At 49.1% G+C, this 25,163-nt stretch overlaps 1 protein-coding gene across 5 annotated transcripts in view; it reads left to right on the top strand.

Annotated features, from left to right (window-relative positions):
• Positions 1 to 2,106: 2,106 nt before the first annotated feature.
• Positions 2,107 to 25,163, top strand: part of CSNK1D (casein kinase 1 delta) — a 36,228-nt gene continuing 13,171 nt past the window's right edge. For 2 of the 5 annotated variants that reach the window (XM_066381638.1, XM_066381637.1), the window contains exons 1-3: positions 2,107 to 2,511; positions 11,105 to 11,215; positions 24,853 to 25,001. In XM_066381638.1, coding sequence (XP_066237735.1) covers positions 2,436 to 2,511; positions 11,105 to 11,215; positions 24,853 to 25,001 — 336 coding nt within the window. In that variant the 5' untranslated portion in view covers positions 2,107 to 2,435. The remainder of the gene's footprint in view (positions 2,512 to 11,104; positions 11,216 to 24,852; positions 25,002 to 25,163) is intronic. The other 3 variants (XM_066381639.1, XM_066381641.1, XM_066381640.1) reach the window with 2 other exon arrangements.

Raw genomic sequence — 25,163 nt, 5'->3', positions numbered from 1 at the left:
TAGTGCTGGCCCTGTCCTTTGGCACACAGACACAGGTCCAAGGACAAAGGTTGGGCACAGGTTCTGACTTGCTCAGGGGATCTGAGCAGGAGGCGACTGTCCAACCTGGGCACCATCAACTGCTCTGCTGTTGCCTGTATAGAGATTAGTTTCCCAAGTAAACAGTAGTTATATAAACAGGTAATATTTATATAGCAATTACTTGTTTCCAGGCCCTGTTCTGACTGTGCATGTAGTAACCCTATTAACCTTCTGCACAACCCTAGGGGTTTGTTGCTCTTATTCCCATTTCACAGATGAGACAACAGAGGCATAGAGAGGTTGAGTTACCTGCCCAAAGTTGTGCAGCTGGTGGCAGAACAGGGGCTGAAACTTGGGCACTTGACCCCTGAGCCTGGTCTCCTCACCACTGCCTTTAAAGATGGTGGTTCCTCTGCTCCTATTCAGCCATCTCTGTCACTTATACACATCATGGACACCAGATCAGTGTCCTTCACTGAGGAGGGGGAAACAGGAAACTTAGCTGAGCAAAGGTGGGGGGAAGACACCTTACATGAGGAAGAGGCAGCATGTGCCGAGGTCCTGCACAGACACACTAGTGCACTCTGGGAACTACAGTCATTCTAGTGGGGTGGTGGGGACACACTAAACCCCAGCACAGAATCTGGGTTCAATCCCCAGGGCTGATCCGTGTTATTTTATAATTGAGGTAAAATTTCCATACATAAAATTCACCATTTTAACCATTTTCAAGTGTGCAATTGAGTGACTTTTGTACATTCATGATGTTGTACAATCATCAACTGTACCTAGCTCTGAAATGTTTTTGTCATCCCAGAAGAGGATCCCCCAAACCCAGCAGCTGTTTCTCCACAGCCCCCCACCCCTAATCCTTTCTGTCTCTGTGGATGTGCCTGTTCTGGGCACTTCGTATACACAGAATCATGCAGTTTCTGTCCCTTTGTGTTTTCTTTAATGTTTCAGGGTTCATCCACCCTGTAGCTTCAGTGCTTCATTCCTTGTCATGGCTGGAGTAATAATGATCACACTGTATGGATTGGCCATACTTTGGTTATCCATTCATCCATTACGGAGATTTAGGTTGTTTCTACTTTTGGCTGTGACAATATGATTATACATAGATAATAAATAATAAGAGGCTGCTCTGAACACATTGATTCAGACTCTGTGTGGATGGGATGGAGAGAGAGGTAGGCAGAACTGGCCTCACCCTTCAGATCTGACACGTGCCCTTCGTCTGCCCTAGGTCTGAGTGTGCAGGACTTCGGGAGTGGAGCACCAAGCTGTGGTGCACACCTGTGTCCCCTGTGGCCTGCCTTGGGTCACTCTTCCCGGGCGTCGGCCCAGGGCAGAAGGCCCCCCTCCAGCAGAATCCGAGGGCGCGGGTCCAGGGAACCGGGAGGTGCGGGCTCGGCCCCTCTCCCCGGCCTGCAAAGCGTTCTGCCTGCAGGCCCGTCCTAGGTCTGTCATAAGGTGCCCCTAGCTTCCCAGACAGGTGTGGGGGCAAACGTGTAGCAGCACGGAGGAAGGGGCGGGGCTGCGGCTCCCGCACTGGGGGCTGCTGCGCTGGGCTGCAGCTGGGGTCAAAGAGAGGAGCTGGGCCCTGGCCGGTTGGCTCAGTGGTAGAGCGTCAGCCTGGTGTGCAGAAGTCCTGGGTTCGTTTCCCGGCCAGGGCACACAGGAGAAGCGCCCATCTGCTTCTCCACCCCTCCCCATCTCCTTCCTCTCTGTCTCTCTCTTCCCCTCCTGCAGCCAAGACTCCATTGGAGCAATGTTGGCCTGGGCACTGAGGATGGCTCTGTGGCCTCTGCCTCAGGCGCTGGAATGGCTCTGGTCGCAACAGAGCGACGCCCCAGATGGGCAGAGCATCGCCCCCTGGTGGGCATGCCGGGTGGATCCGGGTCGGGCGCATGTGGGAGTCTGTCTGCCTCCCCGTTTCTAGCTTCGGAAAAATGCAAAAAAAAAAAAAAAAAAAAAGAGAGAGGAGCCGGCTGGCTCGGGGGCCCAGGGTCGCGCGAGGACGCTAAAGCACACTCACGCCGCCCTGCTACCGGGCAGCGCGGCCGCGCCCCTCCGAGTTGCTGGGGAAGTGACGTCACAGCGCGATGGCGGCAGCTCCTTCAGGCAGCTGAAGGGGGATTTAGGCCCGGAAGATCCGACTCCATCCGCGGCGGGGAGAGGACAAGCGGGGTTGGCGGTGGCTGGAGCAAGGGCGGTGGCGCACGGACTGTCCCATCCGCCCCTTATTGTGGCGCTAGGAGCGGCGGGGCAGGCAGAAAGTGATGGTGAAAGCGGGGCCGTGAGGGGGGCGGAGCCGGCAGCCAGACCCGCAGTAGCGGCAGCAGCGGCGCCGCCTCCCCGAGCTCAGAGCCAGGAAGCGGCCGGGAGGGCAAGAGTGAGCCGGGTCCGCCGCCATGGAGCTCAGAGTCGGGAACAGGTACCGGCTGGGCCGGAAGATCGGCAGCGGCTCTTTCGGAGACATCTATCTCGGTGAGGCGCCTGTTCCCCGGGCAGGGGGCCGCCTCCGTCCGGTCCCTCCAGCCCCGCTGTGGGCACCCGGCCATCCTCCTGGGACGCCCCGCTCCCGCAGCTTCCCCCGGGATTCTGTTCCAGCCGCCGGGCCCCATGGCTGCCGGGCAGGAACTTGCGGCTTTTCCGGGCCGGCCCGCACCGTCGCCCCCGGGGGCACTTGCCCAGCGTGCGCCCAGGGCCGCCAGGGTGGACGAGGTCGGCCCGAGATCCCGCTACCCGCGCCGACGCCCCGCAGACAGACAAAGGCGGCGGGTGGTGCGCAGCCCAGCGTCTTGCGCACGTGTGGCGGAACGGGTGCGCTGGGTCGAGGAATGCCCGGGCCGGCCAGAGGCCTCCGCTGCCCTTCGCAACCGGGCGGGCCGGCCCGGGCTACTCTGGCGGTGGTCGAGGACATGTTGCGCCCTTGGTTCCGCGCTGTGTGCCGGGATTTAGAAAGACGTGGGGACCGTAGCCCGGTCTGTGTCAAGACGTTGGCATCAGAAGAGGCAGACGCGGTGGCAGCGCTGTCCTCGCGAGCTTGTCCCTTTGGCTGTTCGGTTGTCAAGCTAGACCTGAAAACTGTCGGGCGGGAATGTTCTGGGCTATTTCCGATTCGCGGGGAAAGAACACGCGCGCACACATGATGAAAGGTTGGCGTGCACCCTAAAGCTGGGCAGTTGTAAGTTCCTCCAACCCCCGGACTGGGTACCACCCTGCTGGCCTGCGGCGTGGGTGCCCCTGGCCTGTTGTCGGCAAGTTTGGGGGTACACTTGTCCTGCGGTGGGCAGCCCCACCCAGGTGTTTTTGTTTGACTGGTGTACCTGTCAGGGAGGGTCAGGAATGGCTTTATGCATGCCTCCCCTGATGCTGGTAGTGCCTTTCAGAAGATGGGGGTGTGTGCTCCCCGCCCCCTCCTCCCCTCCTGTCGTCTGGAGAGAGCGCAGGCCTCGTGCCCACACGGTTGGAAGTTCCTAACTGCTTGTAGTTCCTCCTTACCGTACAGGGTAAACCTGTCACATGCTGCATTATTGCCTTTGAACCTATATTTTCGCCTACAGTCCTGCTGAGTGAAAGACACTTTGGAGACGTTTGGATTTTACTGTTTAAATATTTTTGTTCTGTAGTTGGTTGCATTCTCAGCAGCGTTTTGGGAGGTAGAGTGCTGCATAAATGCAACCTGCCTTATTTACAGAACAGGAGATTTTTGGCAAAACTAGAATCTAGGAGTTGGATTGAAAAGCCAATCTAGTAGCCTCCCTTTTATGCAGGCATCAAAAGGAGATGTTTTGAAATTTTTGTCCTCTGGTCTGAGACTTTGCCAGACAGCTCTTGGTTTCCAGAGATGGGTTCAGATAGTTGTGTTGTGGAAGAGTTGTCACCAGGTCCTTCATCGAGTTGTAAGCTCTTCTCATCAGGAGTGGGAGCTCTATCTGCTTATTCACCACACTACCTTTGAGCCTCAACTTTAGCTGGGCGCACAGTAGCACCTGGTACACATCAGGCTGACCTGCCTCTGTGTCTCTGAGACGGATGGGTGGACTGTGGCTCTCATGACTCTTTCCAAGCACTGACAGCGCACCATTGGAGTTCACTTGGAGTTACTTATGCTGGGCTGAGCACAGCCAGCCTTTTTTCACCCACGTTGACTCAGGCTTTGTGCTAACTCAGAGGAATTTGCAGTGAGCTTGTTAGCTACAGTAAGTTGTGGCTTGAAAGGTAGGTCTGAGGGCGCTCACCATGTGCTGTAGTTTAAGGGTTAAAGAATAGGTCCAAAGAGCATGGGATGGATTGAGTCATCTGTACCATAGTGTTTTGCCGTTTGTTTAGGCCATTGATTGGGCATTACTTAGGGAATTGAGTACTCATCTTGAAAACCACAATGTCCTACATCAATCTCTCTCTCTCTCTCTCTCTTTTTTTTTTTTACAGAGAGTCAAAGAGGGATAGACAGACGAACCGAGAGAGATGAGAAGCATTAATCACCAGTTTTTCGTTGCGACACCTTAGTTCATCGATTGCTTTCTCATATGTGCCTTGACCATGGGGCTACAGCAGACCGAGTAACCCCTTGCTTGAGCCAGCGACCTTGGGTCCAAGCTGGTGAGCTTTTGCTCAAACCAGATGAGCCTGTGCTCAAGCTGGCGACCTTGGGGTCTCAAACCTGGGTCCTTCCGTGTCCCAGTCCGACACTCTATCCACTGCGCCACTGCCTGGTCAGGCTCTAAAAAGTTTTTTGTGGTTTTTTTGTGGCAGAGAGTCAGAGAGGGGGACAGACAGACAGGAAGGGAGAGAGATGAGAAACATCAATTCTTCATTACAGCTTCGTAGTTGTTCATTGATTGATTTCTCACATGTGCCTTGACCGGGGGACTACAGCAGACTGAGTGACCCCTGGCTCCAGCCAGCGACCTTGGGCTCAAGCTGGTAAGCCTTGCTCAAACCAGATGAGTCCGAGCTCAAGCTGGCGACCTTGGGGTCTCGAATCTGGGTCCTCCACATCCCAGTCCAGTGCTCTATCTACTGCGCCACCGCCTGGTCAGGCACATCAACCATTCTTATCCCGCACTTTGCATTTGTCTGGAATGCTCCTGACTCCTCCATGTGGATTTACCTTGTACTGAGCCTGGCATTTGGGGTTGTGAATGTCTGTCTGGGATTTTCGCCTAGGACTTTCTGTGCTTCTATTCATTTGAAACTGGGAAGAGGAGGAGGCTTTCAGCTTGGCGAGGGCCTGGTGCACCAGGAAGACCTAGTGTTGTTCTCTCTTCCTGGTGGCCTGCTGTGCTGAAATGGTCATGAGGCACTATGTCCTGCCAGGTAAATCCAGTGCTTCCCAAAATCACCCCTTCACAGGGGATGGTCTCTTGGGGCAGTTTCTCCAATACCTGGGCTTCAGAAAGTATATGTGTTGGACTTGGGCCACCATGGAACCCAAAATGTGTGGTCTTGATCCTTAGTCTGCCTCTTCTAAGCTTGACAGATCCCCAGGCTCCTGGGAAGGTCTCAGTGTTCCCTTGCCCTGTGTGATGTGCACTTGGCAGGAGGGCGCCACAGCTGGTGCTGCAGAAGGGAAACCTTGTTTTCCTGGGCCTCCCTCAGCTTGAGCTTCCTCAGGCTTCAGTCTCTGGTTGGTGGAAGGCCTTTCTATTTTGCTGGTAGGGTGCCTTGTGCGTTTGATAACATTTGAAAACAAGGGTAGAGCCATTGTTCTCAGTGTGGACCATGTGCTTTAAACCTTAATGTGACCAGAAGACCCTGGGGAAGAAGAGAGTGTGCGGGGCAGTGTGCCTGTGCCAGGGCTGTGTGGTGATGCTGTGCTTGGGCACCTGTGTTGCTCTGAAGTTGAGTTGTGTTTGCAGTGCCTTTGGGGCACCCCAGGAGCAGAGTGAGCCCCCCTTCTCATGGAGCTCTGTTCTCCTTCCTTTCTGCCTTCTGAGGGCAGATGGTAGGGTTCTCATTCCTGATGTCAGAATGGAAATTTTCATCTTGCTGCTATAGGCTTTGGTACTGGTCATTCTGTTAGTTTAGCAAACGGACTGTGCTGTTGTTACTCAGCAACGTGCACAAACACCTTTTTTGGGGCGCTAATGTTTAGGAACCTCTTCCTATCTGAGTTTCATGTTTCCCCTCACTGACTTTCATGAGCTCTAGGCAGCACCCAGCAGGGTGTGGAGCACATGGTGGGGCTTCTAAATTATTGGTTGACCAGTCAGTAGGGGAGAGCAGTTTCCTACCCTCATTGCAGTGCCAGTCATCACCTGCGTCCTTTAGGGTGGTGGCTTGAGCACTCTACTGAGAAGTCACCAGTTACCCTGTTGGGTGACCTTTGCCCTGCTGATCTGAGGCTTCTCCCTGTTTCTTCGTGTATGTCACTCCTCAGTGGGAATTACCTCCCTGTCCCAAGACAGGGTTAAGTTTCGGTTAGATTCACTTAATTTACCAACTGCCTTGTCCGGTCAACTTGAGGGACAGGTCTGTTCTCCTAGGACCAACATCGACTTTTTTCTTTTTTTTTTAAATTTTTTTTTATTACAGAGACAGAGAGAGGGATAGATAGGGACAGACAGGAACAGAGAGAAATGAGAAGCATCAATCATCAGTTTTTCATTGCAACACGTTAGTTGTTCATTGATTGATTTCTCATATGTGCCTTGACCGTGGGCCTTCAGCAGACCGAGTAACCCCTTGCTGGAGCCAGCAACCTTGGGTCCAAGTTGGTGAGCTTTGCTCAAACCAGATGAGCCCGCGTTCAAGCTGGCAACCTCGGGGTCTCGAAACTTGGTCCTCCGCATCCTATTCCGACACTATCCACTGCACCACCGCCTGGTCAGGCACATTGACCTTTTTCTGAACATAGACTACCGTCTGCCTGGTGGGGACTGAGAGTTGCCCAGAAGTTGAGGTTTTCGGGATTTGAAGCACCTTAGCATAAACAGACATGTGAGGAAATATTTACATGCCACTGGGTTTTGACTTGTTCTGAATCTGGAACTGGAGTTCAGTGTTATCTTAAATTCTTGTTTCCATCAAGTTATCTGCTGTGAAGCACCAGGTTTTGTAATTCTCAATTTGTCACAGATCGATACTTTTGCAAAATAAGATTAAAATGTTGCTGCAATGTTATGTTGTTATCAGAGCTCTGTGGTGTTTCCACCCTCTCCTGTGTTTGTCCCCTCCTGTATTGGTGACAGTTTGAGGACTAGGCTTAGAGCAGCACCACCCCAGAAGCATGGGGCTGCTGTCGGCCATGGGAGCTAGGACAGTGCTGCAGGGAGCAGACCGGTGGACCTCAGTTTTTCCCAGTGGCCTTGGATTTGGTTTCCACGGAATGTACAGAATCTGAAGTTGTGCTGCTTGGGACTTCTACCTAGCAGGCAGAGACCTCCTGAGGAGGGGCCCGCAGTGTGTGCCGCTCATGTTTGTGTGGCAGGCAGAGAGCCTGTGTGCAGCCCTTCTCCTGAGTCATTGCACTCGGGGCAACCTTCATGTCTCTGATCCTGGTGGAGGACTGGCACCATGATTGGAGGAGAGAATTCTCCAATTGTTGTCCTGTGGTCATATGTCCTACAGACTGTCACTTTGTAAGGGTAACTGTTCTGTGTAGCTTTATCAACCCCAATGAGTTGGAGCTATAGTTATTTCTGTCTTCTTGAAGTAGCTAGTCCGATAGGTAGTCTGTGAAGGCCCAGGTTGTTTTATTTTTTTCTTTTTTCTTTTTTCCTTCTTCTTTTCCAAGTAAGAGGAGGGGAGATAGAGGAACTGACTCCCACATACACCCCTACTGGGATTCACTGGCAACCCCTGTCTGGGGCCAATGTTGTGCCCATCTGGAACTATGCTCACAACCAAGCAATTTTTTTTTAGCACCTGAGGTGGAGGCTTCACACAGCCATCCTCAATACCTAGGGCAGTGGTTGGCAAACTCGTTAGTCAACAGAGCCAAATATCAACAGTACAACGATTGAAATTTCTTTTGAGAGCCAAATTTTTTAAACTTAAACTATATAGGTAGGTACATTGTTATTAACTTAATTAGGGTACTTCTAAGCTGGCCAAAGAGCCGCACTGAAGGGGCCAAAGAGCTGCATGTGGCTCACGGTTTGCCGACCACTGGTAGGGCAGATACACTCAAACCAATCGAGCCATAGCTGTGAGAATGGGGAGAGAGGGAGAGAGAAGGGAGAGGGGAGGGTTGGGGGGGGAGAGAAGCAGATGGTCACTTCTTCTGTGTGCCCTGACCAGGAATTGAACCCAGGATATCCACAAGCCAGGACAACGCTCTACCACTGAGACAGCTGGTCAGGGCCCCAGGCTGTTTTTTCATTGAGGGCTTGCATCCTGGCTCAGGTAGCAGTGATGAATGTGTGGAGTTGCTGGTGTCACTAGTAAATTTTATTTTATTTTTATTTTTTATTTATTCATTTTAGAGAAGAGAGGGAGAGACAGAGAGAGAGAAGTGGGGGAGGAGCTGGAAGCATCAACTCCCACATGTGCCTTGACCAGGCAAGCCCAGGGTTTCGAACCGGCGACCTCAGCATTTCCAGGTCGACGCTTTATCCACTGCGCCACCACAGGTCAGGTGCTGGTGTCACTAGTAAGATGAGTCATCTGGCCCTGGCCGGTTGGCTCAGCGGTAGAGCTTCGGCCTAGCGTGCGGAGGACCCGGGTTCGATTCCCGGCCAGGGCACACAGGAGAAGCGCCCATTTGCTTCTCCACCCCTCCGCCGCGCTTTCCTCTCTGTCTCTCTCTTCCCCTCCCTCAGCCAAGGCTCCATTGGAGCAAAGATGGCCCGGGCGCTGGGGATGGCTCTGTGGCCTCTGCCTCAGGCGCTAGAGTGGCTCTGGTCGCAATATGGCGACGCCCAGGATGGGCAGAGCATCGCCCCCTGGTGGGCAGAGCGTCGCCCCTGGTGGGCGTGCCGGGTGGATCCCGGTCGGGCGCATGCGGGAGTCTGTCTGACTGTCTCTCCCTGTTTCCAGCTTCAGAAAAATGAAAAAAAAAAAAAAAAAGATGAGTCATCTGTTCGTCCTGGGCTGGCAAGTTCAGTTCAGAGTTCTAGGTCCTCACAGGAACTCTGAGTTCATTTTCATTTGCACAGTAAATTTTGTGGTGAAGTCATTTCTTTTATAATTGGATAGATTATCCCAACTGCAGGCATGAAGAATATGTGTTACATGTCTGTCTCTGAGTGGCCATGATTCTCTGTGCAGTGGGAAATGAAGATCTTAGACTTAGAGGGCTACTGTCAATGGTCAGATGGTGGGTATTCCACTGAACCCAGCACTGGGGATCAGTTTTGGATTCAGGCTTGCTAGAAGTAGCTGTATCCGTGAGCCATCTGAGCAGAAAGGAGACTTTTCTTTGGAGTTCTTGGGCATTTACTAGATGTTAATGTCAACAGACAGCTCTCCTGTAGGTCTGTTGTGTTATAATGCTTGCTGACCTCGTCTGCTTTTGTCTTGGAGTTTCGGCATGCTTTGTAACCATTAATGTGTTCATCTCCATAATTCCCTCATGAAACACACTGCTGATCTCCCAGCTAAACATAGATGGCAAGAGAAACTGAGTCACCAAGGACTGGTAGAAGAAGGTAGTGTCTCCAGTTCTGTCTGGGCCACTGCAGCCAGTGTCAGTTCCTTCACAAACAATCAGTGTTTCATACGTGAAGGGCACCCATGAAGAGAGCTAGCAGAGCGTGTGCCTTGGAACACTTACTTTTCGTTCTCTCCAGTTACAGTTTTTCGAGGAAGGTCTCACAGGCCTTTGGGTCAGATTGGAACTCTGGAGCATTATGTGAAGCCGGAGAGAAGGTGGTTGTCATGTTTGCAGGTCTTTATTGGAGGAGAACAGATAATATATTTGTAGATAAAAACGCCTAAAGTTTACCTTTGAACTCATGCGCTGATAATTGGGAGGTATTAGCAGATGTATTGTCAGTTTTAGTACAAAAATAACAAAAGGTGTGTGACAGGTACATGCAGCATAGGTGTAGTCAGGCTTTGAAAACAAGAGTTCACTTTCCAGGTTTCGCATCAGTAAGAAATGTGCCGTGGGCCCTGGCCGGTTGGCTCAGTGGTAGAGCGTCATCCTGGCGTGTGGGAGTCCCAGGTTCGATTCCCTGCCAGGGCACACAGGAGAAGTGCCCATCTGCTTCTCCACCCCTCCCCCTCTCCTTCCTCTCTGTCTCTCTCTTCCCCTCCCGCAGCCAAGGCTCCATTGGAGCAAGGTTGGCACGGGTGCTGAGGATGGCTGTGTGGCCTCTGCCTCAGGTGCTAGAATGGCTCTGGTCGCAACAGAGCGATGCCCCAGATGGGCAGAGCATCGCCCCCTGGTGGGCGTGCCGGGTGGATCCCAGTTGGGCACATGCAGGCGTCTGTCTGACTGCCTCCCCGTTTCCAACTTCAGAAAAAAACAAAAAAAGAAAAAGAAAGAAAAATGCGCCGTGATGTCCTTTTGCCCAGGAAGCATGAAGCTTGCTGAGCCCCCCAGTGTTCCTTGGACTGGGCCTACCATGAATGATGGGTGCTGCTGCCTTGAGAGTGAGCCCACCTGGGAAGTACCCTGAGTATTGAGAGGAGTGTGTGGCTGGACCCCTGGACTGGGTAGTATTTGGTGAAAACCCAGATTTCCCTATAGAGAAAGGTGTGCTTATAGTCCCGTCCTGGCAGCATGGGACACGGGGCCACAACAGTGTCACAGGAACACATAGAGTCACTCTGCAGTGATAGGAAAGTTCAGAGCAGGAAAGATGGGATGCCGTGAAGAGAACCCATCAACCTTCTCCAGGTCCCCTAGTGACATGATCTGAGTGGACACATGTGGAGGTAGGGGATAGGACACCAGGTTAGATTTTCTTATACATACCAAATTTTCTGACTTGAAGGGGAAAGGAGGATAATTTTCCATGGGATTTGTGGACCACTGACACCATCTCATCAGAGGAGTGTAGTATAAGCATCCTTTGGTCCTTCTTGGAAGATTTGGACAGTGCTCTGGTTGCTGGCCTGTGATGATTTTGGGTTAGGTGGTGGGCACCAGGTCATTAATGCTGTGATTTTCTTTTCTTGCAAGGTACGGACATTGCTGCAGGAGAGGAAGTTGCCATCAAGCTCGAGTGTGTCAAAACCAAACACCCTCAGCTTCACATTGAGAGCAAAATCTACAAAATGATGCAGGGAGGAGGTATGGCCTTTACCTGTTAAAAAAGACAATCAGGGTTGTTTGATGGGGGCATGCGTCCTGAATCAAAGTTTCTGGTTTGTTTTGGGGAAGGGAGGAAAATGCCCACACCCTGGACCCAGCCAAGAAGGCCTCACTGAACAGAAAACAGGAGTTCATGCTTTTGTCTTGAGCACCACCTCCCTGGCCTCGCTTCACGTAACAGTACCTGTGTGGATTTTGATTTTCCAGCAGTGTTGTTCATTCTGATGCCACCTCAGTCATATATTTGCTCACAGCTTTGAGGGGTCCCTTGAGACTTTGTTGAGTGAAACTGTTGCGACCCTACCACTTATGTCCCAGTTCTCTCCCCAAAACTCCCCTCAGGCCTGAGGTGCCTGATTTCAAAGGACAATATTGTGGCCACTTTGACATAGTTTCTTGCACCTGCACACAAGTTCTGAGTGACTGGGAGATAGGTTTATCTTCCCTTTCTTGGTCGCCTGGCCCACTATATACATAGTAGCCCCCTGCCACCCCTCGCTTCTCTCTTCCCTTGAACTAGAGATTGCCAGTCTGGTCTATCTGGATGCAGCAGTGTGTTTGCATGAACCACGTAAGGGAGTAATGGTTTTGACTCAGGAGTTTGGGAACAAGGGATGGAGTATTTCTAGCTTTTTCAGAATATTTGTAAAAATAATGTTAAGAGTTGTAGAGACACCCAGGAATTAAATGTGTAGGAGTGCGGTCTTTTTCTTGCGTGTGTGTGTGGGGGGAGGGGAGGATAAAGGAAGGCATAGGGTCCAGAGTAGAAAATAGGGAAAGAGAAAACTAAAAAAATTAAAAAAAGAAAATAGGGAAAGAGGACAGAAGAAGAAAGGCTATCTCATGACCCCCACTGCAAGCTTGTGTTTCAAATCCTTTGTCTGGTGTAAATCTTTTATTAGCTATGCTCTGGTGATTCTTTGCCCAGTAGAAAAAGAAGTGTTTTTTTGTGTGTTTTTTTTACAGAGACAGAGAGTGAGTCAGAGAGAGGGATAGACGGGGACTGACAGGAACGGAAAGAGATGAGAAGCATCCATCATTAGTTTTTCATTGCGCGTTGCAACACCTTAGTTGTTCATTGATTGCTTTCTCATATGTGCCTTGACCGTGGGGCTACAGCAGACTGAGTAACCCCTTGCTGGAGCTGGCGACCTTGGGTCCAAGCTGGTGAGCTATGCTCAAACCAGATGAGCCCACGTTCAAGCTGGCGACCTTGGGGTTTTGAACCTGGGTCCTCTGCATCCTAGTCCGATGCTGTATCCACTGCGCCACTGCCTGGTCAGGCAAAAAAGAAGTTTTTTGAACAATAAAACTCTAGAAGAACATGGAGAAAAACAACACATACTTACACCAGCTGGGCCACCTACTGGTTGGTCACCAAATCAGTGATGTGAAGTCCTAGAGCCCTGACAAAGTGTGGGGCAGGCAGTGGGCAGCAGTTGGGGCAACAAAAACGCAGGGTCATACACGTTGCCCAGTGAGTGAGTTCCATTGCACTTACCCTGTTCCAGCACGGAGTCACAGCTGCATACTGAACAGCCCTCCCCCTTGGCTGCCACAGCACTGTCCATGCAGTGTAACCCAGCATTGCTACAGGTGAAGGATTTGGGTTCTTTTATTTTATTTATTTATTTTTTTTGTATTTTTCTGAAGTTGGAAACGGGGAGGCAGTCAGACAGACTCCCGCATGCGCCCGACCGGGATCCACCTGGCACGCCCACCAGGGGGCGATGCTCTGCCCCTCTGGGGCGTCGCTCTGTCGTGACCAGAGCCATTCTAGTGCCTGAGGCAGAGGCCACAGAGCCATCCCCAGCGCCTGGGCCAACCCTGCTCCAATGGAGCCTTGGCTGTGGGAGGGGAAGAGAGAGACAGAGAGGAAGGAGAAGGGGAGGGGTGAGAAGCAGATGGGCGCTTTTCCTGTGTGCCCTGTCCGGGAATCGAACCCAGGATTCCTGCACGCCAGGCCGACGCTCTACCACTGAGCCAACCAGCCAGGGCCAGATTTGGGTTCTTGCTTCATGTAGCCACCTGGCAGCTCAGGAGGGGTGCAGAAGTGTCCTTAAACACTGACCAGCTCATGTTTTTTACAAATGAACTCTGTTGTACCAGGAGGCCTGGCCTAATCCAGCGAAGGATCTGGTGGGTGAAGTGGGTGTGTGCTCTGGGATTGGAGGTCATAACAGGAGCCCTTCCTAACCCTGTAAACACCCTCGTCGAGCATGACTTTTTTACCTGATCTCTTTCTGTTCACATTTATTCAGTTTTCTAGGAGAAGATCAAATCCTGGGTTCCCCAATTAAAACCTCTTCTGCCATGGTACCTTAAAGGTACAGAGCTTTCAAAAGGACACTAGCTGAGAAGCCAGCTATGATGGGCGAAGTGAGGTGGTTGGGTAAGCTGTGCATGTCAATAGGTGATCTCCATGGTGACAGAACAGTACGTTCCTGCTATGCAGGCCTGGAGCAGCTGCCAACTCAGCCCTGCCATTGTTCGTGGGCCCAAGAACAAGCACTGCGGGAACACAAAACAAAAATATTTAAATCAGGAAAAGTTGAAATGCACAAGATGTGTTGTTCACACACAGCTAGTGCTGTTGCCCTGGGAACATGGGACCCACAGAGCATTTTTCCCAGTGAGCAGTATAAAGTGGTGTTGGCCTGGAGTGGGGCACACATGAACACATCCCAGCCACCCCTTTTTTTTTGCCTCATCTTGACCCACCACTCAGTACCCAACGGTGGCAAACCCTGCTTCTCCTAAGACAGCCTCTCTCACAGAACACAGGGAGTTGTGGTTGAGGCTGTCAGACTGCTCATGCTTAATCTTTTCACACTGACATGGGAATGTTCATCATACATATTCTTCTCTTCAAAGGAAGTAACTTTCCTGTCCAGGTCACTTTCAGAACGTGGAGATTCTGGAGTGAAGAGTCTGATACAGCATGCAAGTTTGGCAGGGATTTCCCCGAAGTCCTCAGGTGCACTTTCACAGAGAATGGTGGAAGTGCCTCTGCCTCCCCCTCCAGGAGGGAAAAGGGAATAATGCTGGGGACCCTGGTAGTTCACCCTTTCTCGCTCTGTCCATGCTGTTTGAAACCCCACCGCTACGCCTCTTGTAGGGCAGGGCTGTGGCTTTTCCTTCCGGAAGCAGGCTGGCCTGGCCTTCTTTGTCAGCTAGGCTACCGTGGGGCTGATGCTCTGACAGAAGGGTCATTTCTGGGACTGGGGGGACAGCTTGGTTCCTTGACACGGTAGTCTAGAGCTCCACAGCTGTGGCACCTGTCTCCCACCATCTTCTGCCCCTTTGGAACCTCACTTCCAGTATCCCAGTATAGAACACCTACCAGAGCCAATGGCTGGGAGAGATTCCAGGCCCTTGGCAGACTTCTGAAAACTCGGCTCCATTTCCTTGATGTCCTTCAGGCTCCAAGTACAGCCGTTTGGAGTCAGAGAGTGCACTGGGGGTCAAGTGTGGCTGCGGCACAGTAGGCACAGACAGAGAGCCGAGCCCTATGTGTCACTATGTGTATGGTGGCCCACTTATGGGTGCCAGTCTCATGTAGCAGCTGAAGCTCCTAGCACCTTAACCACCTGCAAACTGCTAGGCGGACACAGAGCCCATAGTCCACTGAGACCCAGTATAATGCTTAGAATAATGTATAGTAGCCAAGTACAAATCATAAAGTGACTAGGAATAAATCTTAAGGCAGATAGATCTGTATGTGGGAAATTTTAAAACTATTGGAGGAGACCAAAAAGACTTAACAAGTGGAGACATTTTGTGTTCCTGAAGTGAAATACTCAGTAAGATGTCATGTCTACTAAAGTCCCTCGGTTCAGTGGGATTCTGGTCCAAACCCAGCAGGGCTTTCTTCCAACATGACAGCTGACTCAACACCCCTAAAGAAGTGGGGTATTTGTCCCATAAATGTCAAAACTCCTAGCCTCTGAAGAGTGACAGCCCAAAGCAGTGAGCACAGCTAGCATCCAGATAATAGCTCCTAAGTGTCAGTTCCCACAGGGGCCCAGGCTTCTGGGACCAGGGTGGGCAGGAGGTGGTGAGGTGAATCTGGGACATGTTATGCTGAGGAAAGACGGAGTCAAAGGCCAGTGGGCACATCCAGAGGACACAGGAGCAAGCTTGGAGGGTTATCTGTTGGCCAAACTTGGGATAACTGGAACCTCAGAAATTTAAAAATTTTTTATTTTATTGATTTTAGTGAGAGAGGAATGGAGAGAGAGAAACAGACAGACAGGAACATTGATCTGTTACTGTATGTGCCCTGACCAGAGATCAGACCCACAACCTCTGTACTTTAGGGGTGATGCTCTAACCAACAAACCATCTGGCCAGGTTTGCCTCAGAATTAATGAAGGATTAAAGCACATGAAAAGAGGGAGGAGCAAATCCATAATGCTGCGCACACACAGTTAAGCCCCATAAAAGAAGCCGACCCTGGTCCCACTTCATTGATTGTTTCGGGTGGGAATCTTCAATGCATGCAAACACCTCCAGGGGAATAGGGTCTGACACCACCTTTGAAACTTCATTCACAGTGACTTAATAACAGAGAAGTGTCTTTTGTTGAGGAAGCCTGGCAGATCAGATAGCACCTGACAAGTGGTCAGACCTAGCAACCAAGCAAATCCAAATTGAGGACTGCTCTGCAAAGTTGCCTGAACTCTTCAAAAGTCTTTGTGGTGAAGAATTAAACAACCATCTAAATTTAAACATAATGACCATGCGCAGCATGTGGCGTTTAGTTGGACCCTAGGCAGGGGAGGCTTTAAAGGATGTTCCTGGGACACACAGTTGGGGAAACGTCTGCAGATTTTTTATTTTTTTATTTTATTTATTTATTTTTGTATTTTTCTGAAGCTGGAAATGGGGAGGTAGTCAGACAGACTCCCGCATGCGCCCGACTGGGATCCACCTGGCATGCCCACCAGGGGGCAATGCTCTGCCCATCCGGGGTGTCATGCTGTTGCGACCAGAGCCACTCTAGTCAGAGGCCTGAGTCAGAGGCCACAGAGCCATCCTCAGCGCCCAGGCCATCTTTGCTCCAATGGAGCCTTGGCTGTGGGAGGGGCAGAGAGAGACAGAGAGGAAGGAGAGGGGGAGAGGTGAAGAAGCAGATGGGCGCTTCTCCTGTGTGTCCTGGCTGGGAATCGAATCCAGGACTTCCGCACGCCAAGCCGACGCTTTACCACTGAGCCAACCAGCCAGGGCCTCGTCTGCAGATTTTGACACATCACTGTGATCTGAGCACATGTCAGCCACAGTAGTGTTACCCACACATGGAGATAGGAAAAGGGCCTTGAACTGACTAGAAAGACCAGAAGTAGACCCTTGTGTGTACAGAATTGTGACTTCAGTAGGAAGCACCTTATGAATATGGTGCTGACTGGTGCTTAGAGGTTTATCAGCCTGACCTGTGGTAGCGCAGTGGATAAAGTGACAACCTGGAATGCTGAGGTCGATGGTTCAAAACCCCAGCTTGCCCAGTCAAAACACAAAGGAGAAGCGACTACGAGTTGATGCTTCTGCTCCTCACCCTGCTTTCTCTCTCTCTCTCTCTCTCTCTCTCTCTCTCTCTCTCTCCCCCCCCCTCTCTTCAAAATCTATAAATAGGATCTTTTTAAAAAGCTCAACCAGCTTTTGGTTTCAATGTTTTCTGTTGTTTGTTTTCTATTTCATTGATTTCTACTGTGATCTTTTACTTTAAAAAAAATTTTTTTTAAGATTTTATTTGTTGATTTGACAGGAGGTAGGGGAATGAGAAGTATCAACTCATAGTTGCTTCCCTTTAGTTGTTCATTGCTTGCTTCTTGCTGGCGTATGTGTCTTGACAAGGCAAGCCCAGAGTTTTGAACTGGCGACCTCAGCGTTCTAGGTCGACGTTTTATCCACTGCGCCACCACAGGCCAGACTTCTTTTTAAATTTTTATTTATTTATTTTTCTTAAGTGAGAAGCGGAGAGGCAGAGAGACAGACTCCTGCATGTGCCCCAACCAGAATACACCCGGCAAGCCCCCAACCAGGGATGCTCTGCCCATCTGATGGCACTGCTCTATTGCTTGGCAGCTGAGCTATTTTAGCGCCTGAGGTGAGGCCATGGAGCCATCCTTAGTGCCTGGGGCCAACTTGCTCCAACCAAGCCATGGCTACAGAAGGGGAAGAGAGACAGAGATAAGGGAGAGGGGGAGGGGTGGAGAAGCAGATGGGTGCTTCTCCTGTGTGCCCTGATCAGGAATCAAACCCGGGACTACCACATGTGGGCCTATGCTTCACCACTGAGCAAACCAGCCAAGGCCTATCTTTTATTTCTTAACTTTGGGTTTAATTTCCTGTTTTTTCAGATGGAAACAGATCATTTATCTGTCTAATACAGATATTTGGTTGCTATAAATTCCCCCAAATTAGACTAGCAGCGCCTCATAAATCCTGATATGTTGGGTTTTCATTTTCATTTAGTTACAAATGCTTTCTAAGACCCTTTTTGATTTCTTCCTTGATCCAAGGGTTAATTTTTTGTGTGTGTGTAAAACAGCCCCTTATTAGGCTCACCAGATCTATGGAATTTGGAAAGGGCACGGCTAGGAAGTCTTGTCTCTGCCTGTGACATCCTTGGCCTCATCTAAAAGACTCAGGTGGAGTGAGGACTGAAACCTTCTGATAGCTGTCATCATCATCATCACCACTGCTCACATGTCTGATGGTTGGTGCTGGCTGTTATCAAGGACTGCAGCATCTGAGATGTTACCCTACTTACCAACAAACCATTTAGCTAGTATGGTTTCATGGATACTGCAAAGGGCAAGGTTTTCTGAGCTTCAGTGAAGGGTTAGCAGCTCAAAAGACATGGGAAGAGACCACATTGTGATTGTGTAGCTTCAGGGCAAGGGCTGCCACTGTCCTTGTGTTGAGACACTCCACACAGCCTGCAGGGATAGGCACCCAGGTTCTTTTGAAGTGTATTATTTAGCTTCCAAATATTTGGGAGATTTTCAGAGCACTCTCTCTGTTACCTATTTCTAATTGAATGACACTATTATCTGAGAACATACTGTGTACAGCTTGAGTCCTCTAACTTCAATAAGGCCTGTTTATGTCTGTCTTGGTGAATGCCCTACATGTGTGAGTATCCTACTGAGGAGAGGGGCCTGGTGCCCCCAACAGACTGGATTTGTCTCCATGAAGTGTGTTGTGTATTGCAAAGCTCTGTTGCTGCTGCGTAAACATTTAGAGTTGTGTTTTCTTGATAAACTGATGCCTTTCTCACTGAAATGGGTGATAGTCTTTTCCACCATCCACTGCATCTGACACTAACATAGCATTCTGTGCCCTTTGTCTTCTTGTCTGTCCTGTGTGTGAAGGTGGTCAGTGCACTCAGCATGCATAGAAGTACCTGCTTTTCTCTGATATGTAAAGGGGCCTCACTTTAGGAATTTGAGACTATAACAGGTCTTCAGGTAACATCATTCTGTTGTAATGATGTGCTGCTGTGAGGACTTGGTCCTTGTTTATGACCATCAGCCTATAGGAAATTGGATTCTTCCATGTCGTCCTTATACTCAGTCACAGGCCCATGAAGAACTTAAAGTACAGTGGTGCCTTAAGATACGAGTTTAATTTGTTCTGTAACTGAGCTTGTAAGTCAGTCAACTCGTATGTCAAATAAAATTTCTCCCATTTAAAATAACTGAAATAGATTTAATTCGTTCCAGCCCTATGAAACATCCCCAAACCTTCCTAAATTATGAAAAAAGACATGTTTTTAATTAAGAAACACACATGTATACTTTACCAATGCATAACAAAATATATGAAATAAAAGAAAAAAGTGTTATTTAGTACTGTATTCTTACCTTGGAGACAGACAAGTGCGGCTAACAGTGAATGGCAGAGGAGGAGGGAGGGAGGAAGGGATGCAGGCACCGTAGACACATAAACTAAAACTGCACTTTCTTAACACTAAATGTAAACTAAAACTGCATTTTCTTTAAACAAAACTAAAACTGCACTTTCTTTACTTAAAATGAAACCACAAAAACTTAATTGTAAAAAAATGCACTTTTTTATTTTAATTAGGTGACATTGATAAATCAGGGTACATATGTTCAGAGAAAACATCTCCAGATTATTTTGACATTTGATTATGTTGCATACCCCTCACCCAAAGTCAAATGTCTTCCGTCACCTTCTATCTGGTTTTTTTTGTGCCCCTCCCCTAAAAATGCACTTTCTTTTTTTGTTGTTTTTTTTGTTTGTTTGTTTGTTTTGAGACAGAGAGAGAGGGATAGATAGGGACAGACAGACAGGAACGGAGAGAGATGAGAAGCATCAATCATCAGTTTTTCGTTGCGGCTTTGCTCAAACCAGATGAGCCTGTGCTCAAGCTGGCAACCTCGGGGTCTCGAACCTGGGTCCTCTGCATCCCAATCCAGTGCTCTATTCACTGCGCCACCGCCTGGTCAGGCAAAGTGCACTTTCTTAACTTTAAACTTAACCTAAGCTGAACATTACATATTTTTCATTTAATCATCACCTGTTTTTGCCTTTTTGGCTACACTTTCGGCACTTTCACTTGCAGGACTTTTGAATAAAAATCTATCCAAAGAAGTTTGCTTTTGCCTGCCTTTTAAAATGTTACGGAAATGTGACAAACAAGTGTCATTAAAAAATGCTGAAGCACTACCAGTTGAAACTTTTTCTGGGTGTTTCTTTTCAATGAAACTTGAAAGCTTCTCCCACATTGCCAGCATGTCTTTAATTTCACTTGTAGAAATCACTTCCTCCGACTCTACCTCCTCCTCACTACTAATCTCTTGCATCATCTGTAGCTCCTTCAACTCCTCAGTTGAGAGTTCCTCCTCATGTTCCTTGACGAGCTCGTTTACGTCACCCTCATCTACCTCTAGACCCATCGACTTTCTGAGGGACACAATCTCCAACGCTACTACCTCGGTCTCGGTCTCTGGTTCGGATCCTTCGAAGTCCCTGTCTGCAACAACATCCGGCCATAACTTTTTCCATGCCGAGTTCAAGGTTCTTCTTGCCATACCAAGTCAATAATGAGTAAACATATCATGATGTAGTGATCTTTCCAAAACTCTCGAAGGGTTAGATTTGTATTCTCAGTCACCTCAAAGCAGCAGCGGAACAAGTGCTTTGTGTAAAGCTTTTTAAAATTGGAAATGACCTGCTGATCATAGGTTGCAAGATTGAAGTTGTGTTGGGCGGGAGGTAGAACAGTGGTCCCCGACCTTTTCTGGGCCACAGACCAGTTTAATGTCAGAAAATATTTTCACGGACCGGCCTTTAGGGTGGGACAGATAAATATCACGTGACTGAGACAAGCGTCAAGGGTGAGTCTTAGTCGATGTAACACACAGGGAATCTGGTCATTTTTTAAAAATAAAACATCGTTTAGACTTAAATATAAATAAAACGGAAATAATGTAAGTTATTTATTCTTTCTCTGCAGACTGGTACCAAATGTCCCACAGACCAGTATTAGTCCACGGCCCGGGAGTTGGGGACCACTTAGGTAGAGGACTTTCACAAATTTGAACTCATTGAGAATGTCATCTTTAAGACCAGGTGGTGGGTGGGCTGGAGCATTTTCAGGATGCTTTCACCGGGAGTTTGTTTTCTTGAAGATATTTCTTCACTGCAGGACCAAAGACGAGATTTACCCATTCAATAAAAATCTGCCACGTCTGACCAGGCGGTGGCGCAGTGGATAAAGCATTGGACTGGGATGCCGAGGACCCAGGTTCGAGACCCCAAGGTCGCCAGCTTGAGCGCAGGCTCATCTGGTTTGAGCAAAATCTCACCAGCTTGGACCCAAGGTTTCTGGGGTTACTCGGGGTTACTCGGTCTGATGAAGGCCCGCGGTCAAGGCACATATGAGAAAGCAATCAATGAACAATTAGGGTGTCTCAATGCACAATGAAAAACTAATGATTGATGCTTCTCATCTCTCCGTTCCTGTCTGTATCTCCATTTATCCCTCTCTCTGACTCTCTCTGTCTCTGTAAAAAAAAAAAAAAATCTGCCCAAACCCTGTCATTGGCGTGCCACATAACCTGCAGTTTTTCTTTAAGAATATTGTGAGTCTTAAAGGCTCGAGGATTTTCGGAATGATACGCTGGCAGTGGCTTTACTTTACAGTTACCACTAGCATTTGTACACAATGTAAGGGTCAGACAGTCCTTCATGGGTTTATGGCCTGGCGGCTGCTCCTCCTCTGCAGTGATGAAAGTCCTCCGGGGCATTTTTTTCCAAAATAATCCTGTTTCATCACAGTTGAACACTTGTTGGGGGATGTAGCCTTCCTTTGTGATAAGCGCAGCAAAACGTGCGATGTACTCCTCAGCTGCCTCAATGTCAGCACTCGCAGCTTCACCATGCCTCACTGAGTGAATGCCAGATCTCTTCTTGAAATTTTCAAACCAGCCGTGACTTGCCTTAAACGTATCTTCTGCTGCCTCTTTTGAGGTTGATGGTTCTTTCTTCTTGAAGTCGCCGTAAATAATACGTGCCTTTTCACATATTACAGTCTCCATCACTGTCTCTCCTGCCAGATCTTTCTCTTTCACCCACACCAGCAGAAGCTTCTCCATTTCTTCATGGATATTTGTCCTTAATTGGGACAGAATTGTAGTTCCTTTCACTGGATTTGCGCTTTTGATGGCATCCTTTTGTTTAAGGATGGTACAAATTGTAGATGGATTACGGTCGAACAGCCTTGCCAGTTCAATCACTCGTACACCACACTCATGTTTTTCTATTATTTCTTGCTTTACTTCTATCGAAATCATTCTCTTCTTCTTACCACTATCCTTTACACTCAATTTCTTTGGCACCATGATAGCACACAAAAAAAGTTAGTAAAGGCCCTGGCTGGTTGGCTCAGCGGTAGAGCGTCGGCCTGGCGTGCGGGGGACCCAGGTTTGATTCCCGGCCGGGGCACATAGGAGAAGCGCCCATTTGCTTCTCCACCCCCCCCCCCTCCTTCCTCTCTGTCTCTCTCTTCCCCTCCCGCAGCCAAGGCTCCATTGGAGCAAAGATGGCCCGGGCGCTGAGGATGGCTCCTTGGCCTCTGCCCCAGGCGCTAGAGTGGCTCTGGTCGCGGCAGAGCGACGCCCCCTGGTGGGCGTGCCGGGTGGATCCCGGTCGGGCGCATGCGGGAGTCTGTCTGACTGTCTCTCCCCGTTTCCAGCTTCAGAAAGATACAAAAAAAAAAAAAAAAGTTAGTAAAAAAATGCAAAAATGATGCAAGAATGAGTACAGTGCACGAGATTCGACTTGATTATGCGGGTAACACGTGAGAAAGATGCTGGTGTTGTGCTGCTGATATTGGACCCGTGCGCCAACTTGCGACAGCTTTCCAAATCACAACTCATATCTTGGAATTTTGCTCAGATCTCAAACAAAAATACAGAAGTCACACCAGTATCTTAAAAAAAATTGTATGTTGGTCTGCTCGTATCTCAAGGTACCACTGTATTTACATTTAATGTGATTAGTGACAGATGAGGCTTGCATCTCACCTTGCTGCTGGCTTTTGTCTCATTGGTTTTATTTTCCCTCCTTTTTTGCCTTTTTGGATTAATCAAATATTTTTAGGTGATTTTTTTCATGATTAGGGCCTCTGTTGACTTTTTTAAAAAATTGATTTGAAAGTGATAAAAACATACATTGGTTGTTCCACTTATTTATGCATTTGTTGGGTGATTCTTTTTTTTTTTTTTTCAGAGAAAGATAGAGAGAGGGATAGACAGGGACAGACAGACAGGAACGGCGAGATGAGAAGCACCAATCATTAGTTTTTCGTTGTGCGTTGCAACACCTTAGTTGTTCATTGATTGCTTTCTCATATGTGCCTTGACCGCGGGCCTTCAGCAGACCGAGTAACCCCTTGCTCGAGCCAGCGACCTTGGGCTCAAGCTGGTGAGCTTTTTGCTCAAACCAGATGAGCTGGCACCCAAGCTGGCGACCTCAGGGTCTCGAACCTGGATCTTCCACGTCCCAGTCCGACGCTCTATCCACTGTGCCCTGACCAGGGATTGAACCTGCAACCTTAGAGTATCAGGATGATGCTCTAACCAACTGAGCTAACCAGTCTGGGCCCTATGTTGGCTCTTTAATCAGCCTCTCTTTTTAGTGGCCAAAGTAGGTTTGTTAGGTACATCTTTGTGTTCTAGTCTCTTCAGTGGTGCTAAACCACATGGCCTGCAGCAGCAGAACCTTCAAAAGTATGTGTTCTCCCATCCACCCATGCTCATACTGCTGTGTGTGTTGTCTTTGTGTAAGCTGTCACATCTGGGTGTGCAGGGTATGGTCACTTCCAGTGCTGTCTGTCCTTTGTGGAGGCCCAGACTGCCATCGGCATCTCCTGCCTTCTGTGTGGTAAGGAACAGATGAGCAGAGCAGGTCTGTTGCATAAATACGTGATTGATGCTACAACTTTTTATGTTTAAAGACATCTTGATTTTGTCTTTGCTTTTTTGAGGATTTTTTGTAACCTATACTTTTGTAAAATGCCAGTTTTTCTCAGTACTTGACGGATGCTTCTCCATGTGCTCTGGTGAGAAGTTACCATCACCCTGTTTCTGTGTCTCAGTATGTGACATCTCTTTTTTTCTCTGCTTCTTTCAAGATGTTCTCTGTCACTAGTGGTGAGCAGTTTAATTATTGGGTATGGTAGTATGATGTTCTGTTTGTTTGGTTCTTTTCCTTGGGGTTCATTGGGTTACATGTTTTCATCTAGCCGTTTCTTTTTTTGTAACAGAGACAGAGAAACAGAGAGAGGGACAGACAGACAGACAGGAAGGGAGAGAGATCAGAAGCATCAGCTCGTAGTTTTGGCATCTTAGTTAGTTGTTCATTGATTGCTTTCTCATATGTGACTTGATGGGTGTGGAGGGGGTTGGGGGGGGCTACAGCAAAGTGAATAACCCCTTGCTCAAGCCAGCGACCTTTGGACTTAGCCAGTGACCATGGAGTTATGCCTATGATCCCATGCTCAAGCTGGTGACCTCAGGGTTTCAAACCTGGGTCCTCTGTGTCCCAGTCTGATGCTCTGTCCACTGCACCACCTCCTGGTCAGGCTCGTCCAGTCATTTCTTCAGGTGTGACACCTGTCCCCGCCCTTCTCTTTCCTCTCCTGGGTGCTATAGTTATACCAACAGTGGTGGAAGTTGTCTCATGCTGATTATAGACCCGTTGGGTCTGTTGGTAGCTTCTGTATCTCACATGCCTTCGGGTCCGCAGTGTTAGGTCTGCTGTTATTCCCACCCTGTGGTTTTCATCTTGCATATTGTAGTGTTCTCTAACAAGTCTTTTGCATACCTCTCATGCTTTTGGTTCATGAATTGTGACAAGTGCACCACACTAACAGATGTTAATCATGGGGGACCCAGGGCTTCTCCCTGCCTCTCCTATGTTCTGCATTTTCCTGTCCCCCATCCACAAAGTGGGTCTCATGTTCTCGCCTTGTGTCCTTGCAACTGCTGCCCACCTGACCCTTATCAGAGAGTCACAGTGTGAACACAGGTATTTCAGGGTCTTCTGGCCCTGGCCACCCTGAAATGCACTGTGTCTTCCAGTGGGCATCCCCACCATCCGGTGGTGTGGGGCGGAGGGGGACTACAATGTCATGGTGATGGAGCTGTTGGGACCAAGCCTGGAAGACCTCTTCAACTTTTGCTCGAGGAAGTTCAGTCTCAAGACTGTCCTGCTGCTGGCCGACCAGATGGTAAGTGTTCATTGTACTAAAGCAATTGGTCTACCTCCCATGAGGTAGTGATACAATGGGTTGAGTTTGGAGAACCATCATGGGTGTGACATAGTACATTCATGAGTGGGGCCTGACTCCCGGTGGATAGAGCTGCGTAGGGGCCACTGGTGCATGCTGCTC

The sequence above is a fragment of the Saccopteryx leptura genome, chromosome 4 (genome assembly GCF_036850995.1).
Source record: "Saccopteryx leptura isolate mSacLep1 chromosome 4, mSacLep1_pri_phased_curated, whole genome shotgun sequence".
NCBI lineage: Eukaryota > Metazoa > Chordata > Mammalia > Chiroptera > Emballonuridae > Saccopteryx > Saccopteryx leptura.
This window is presented reverse-complemented; position numbering and strand designations above follow the sequence as displayed.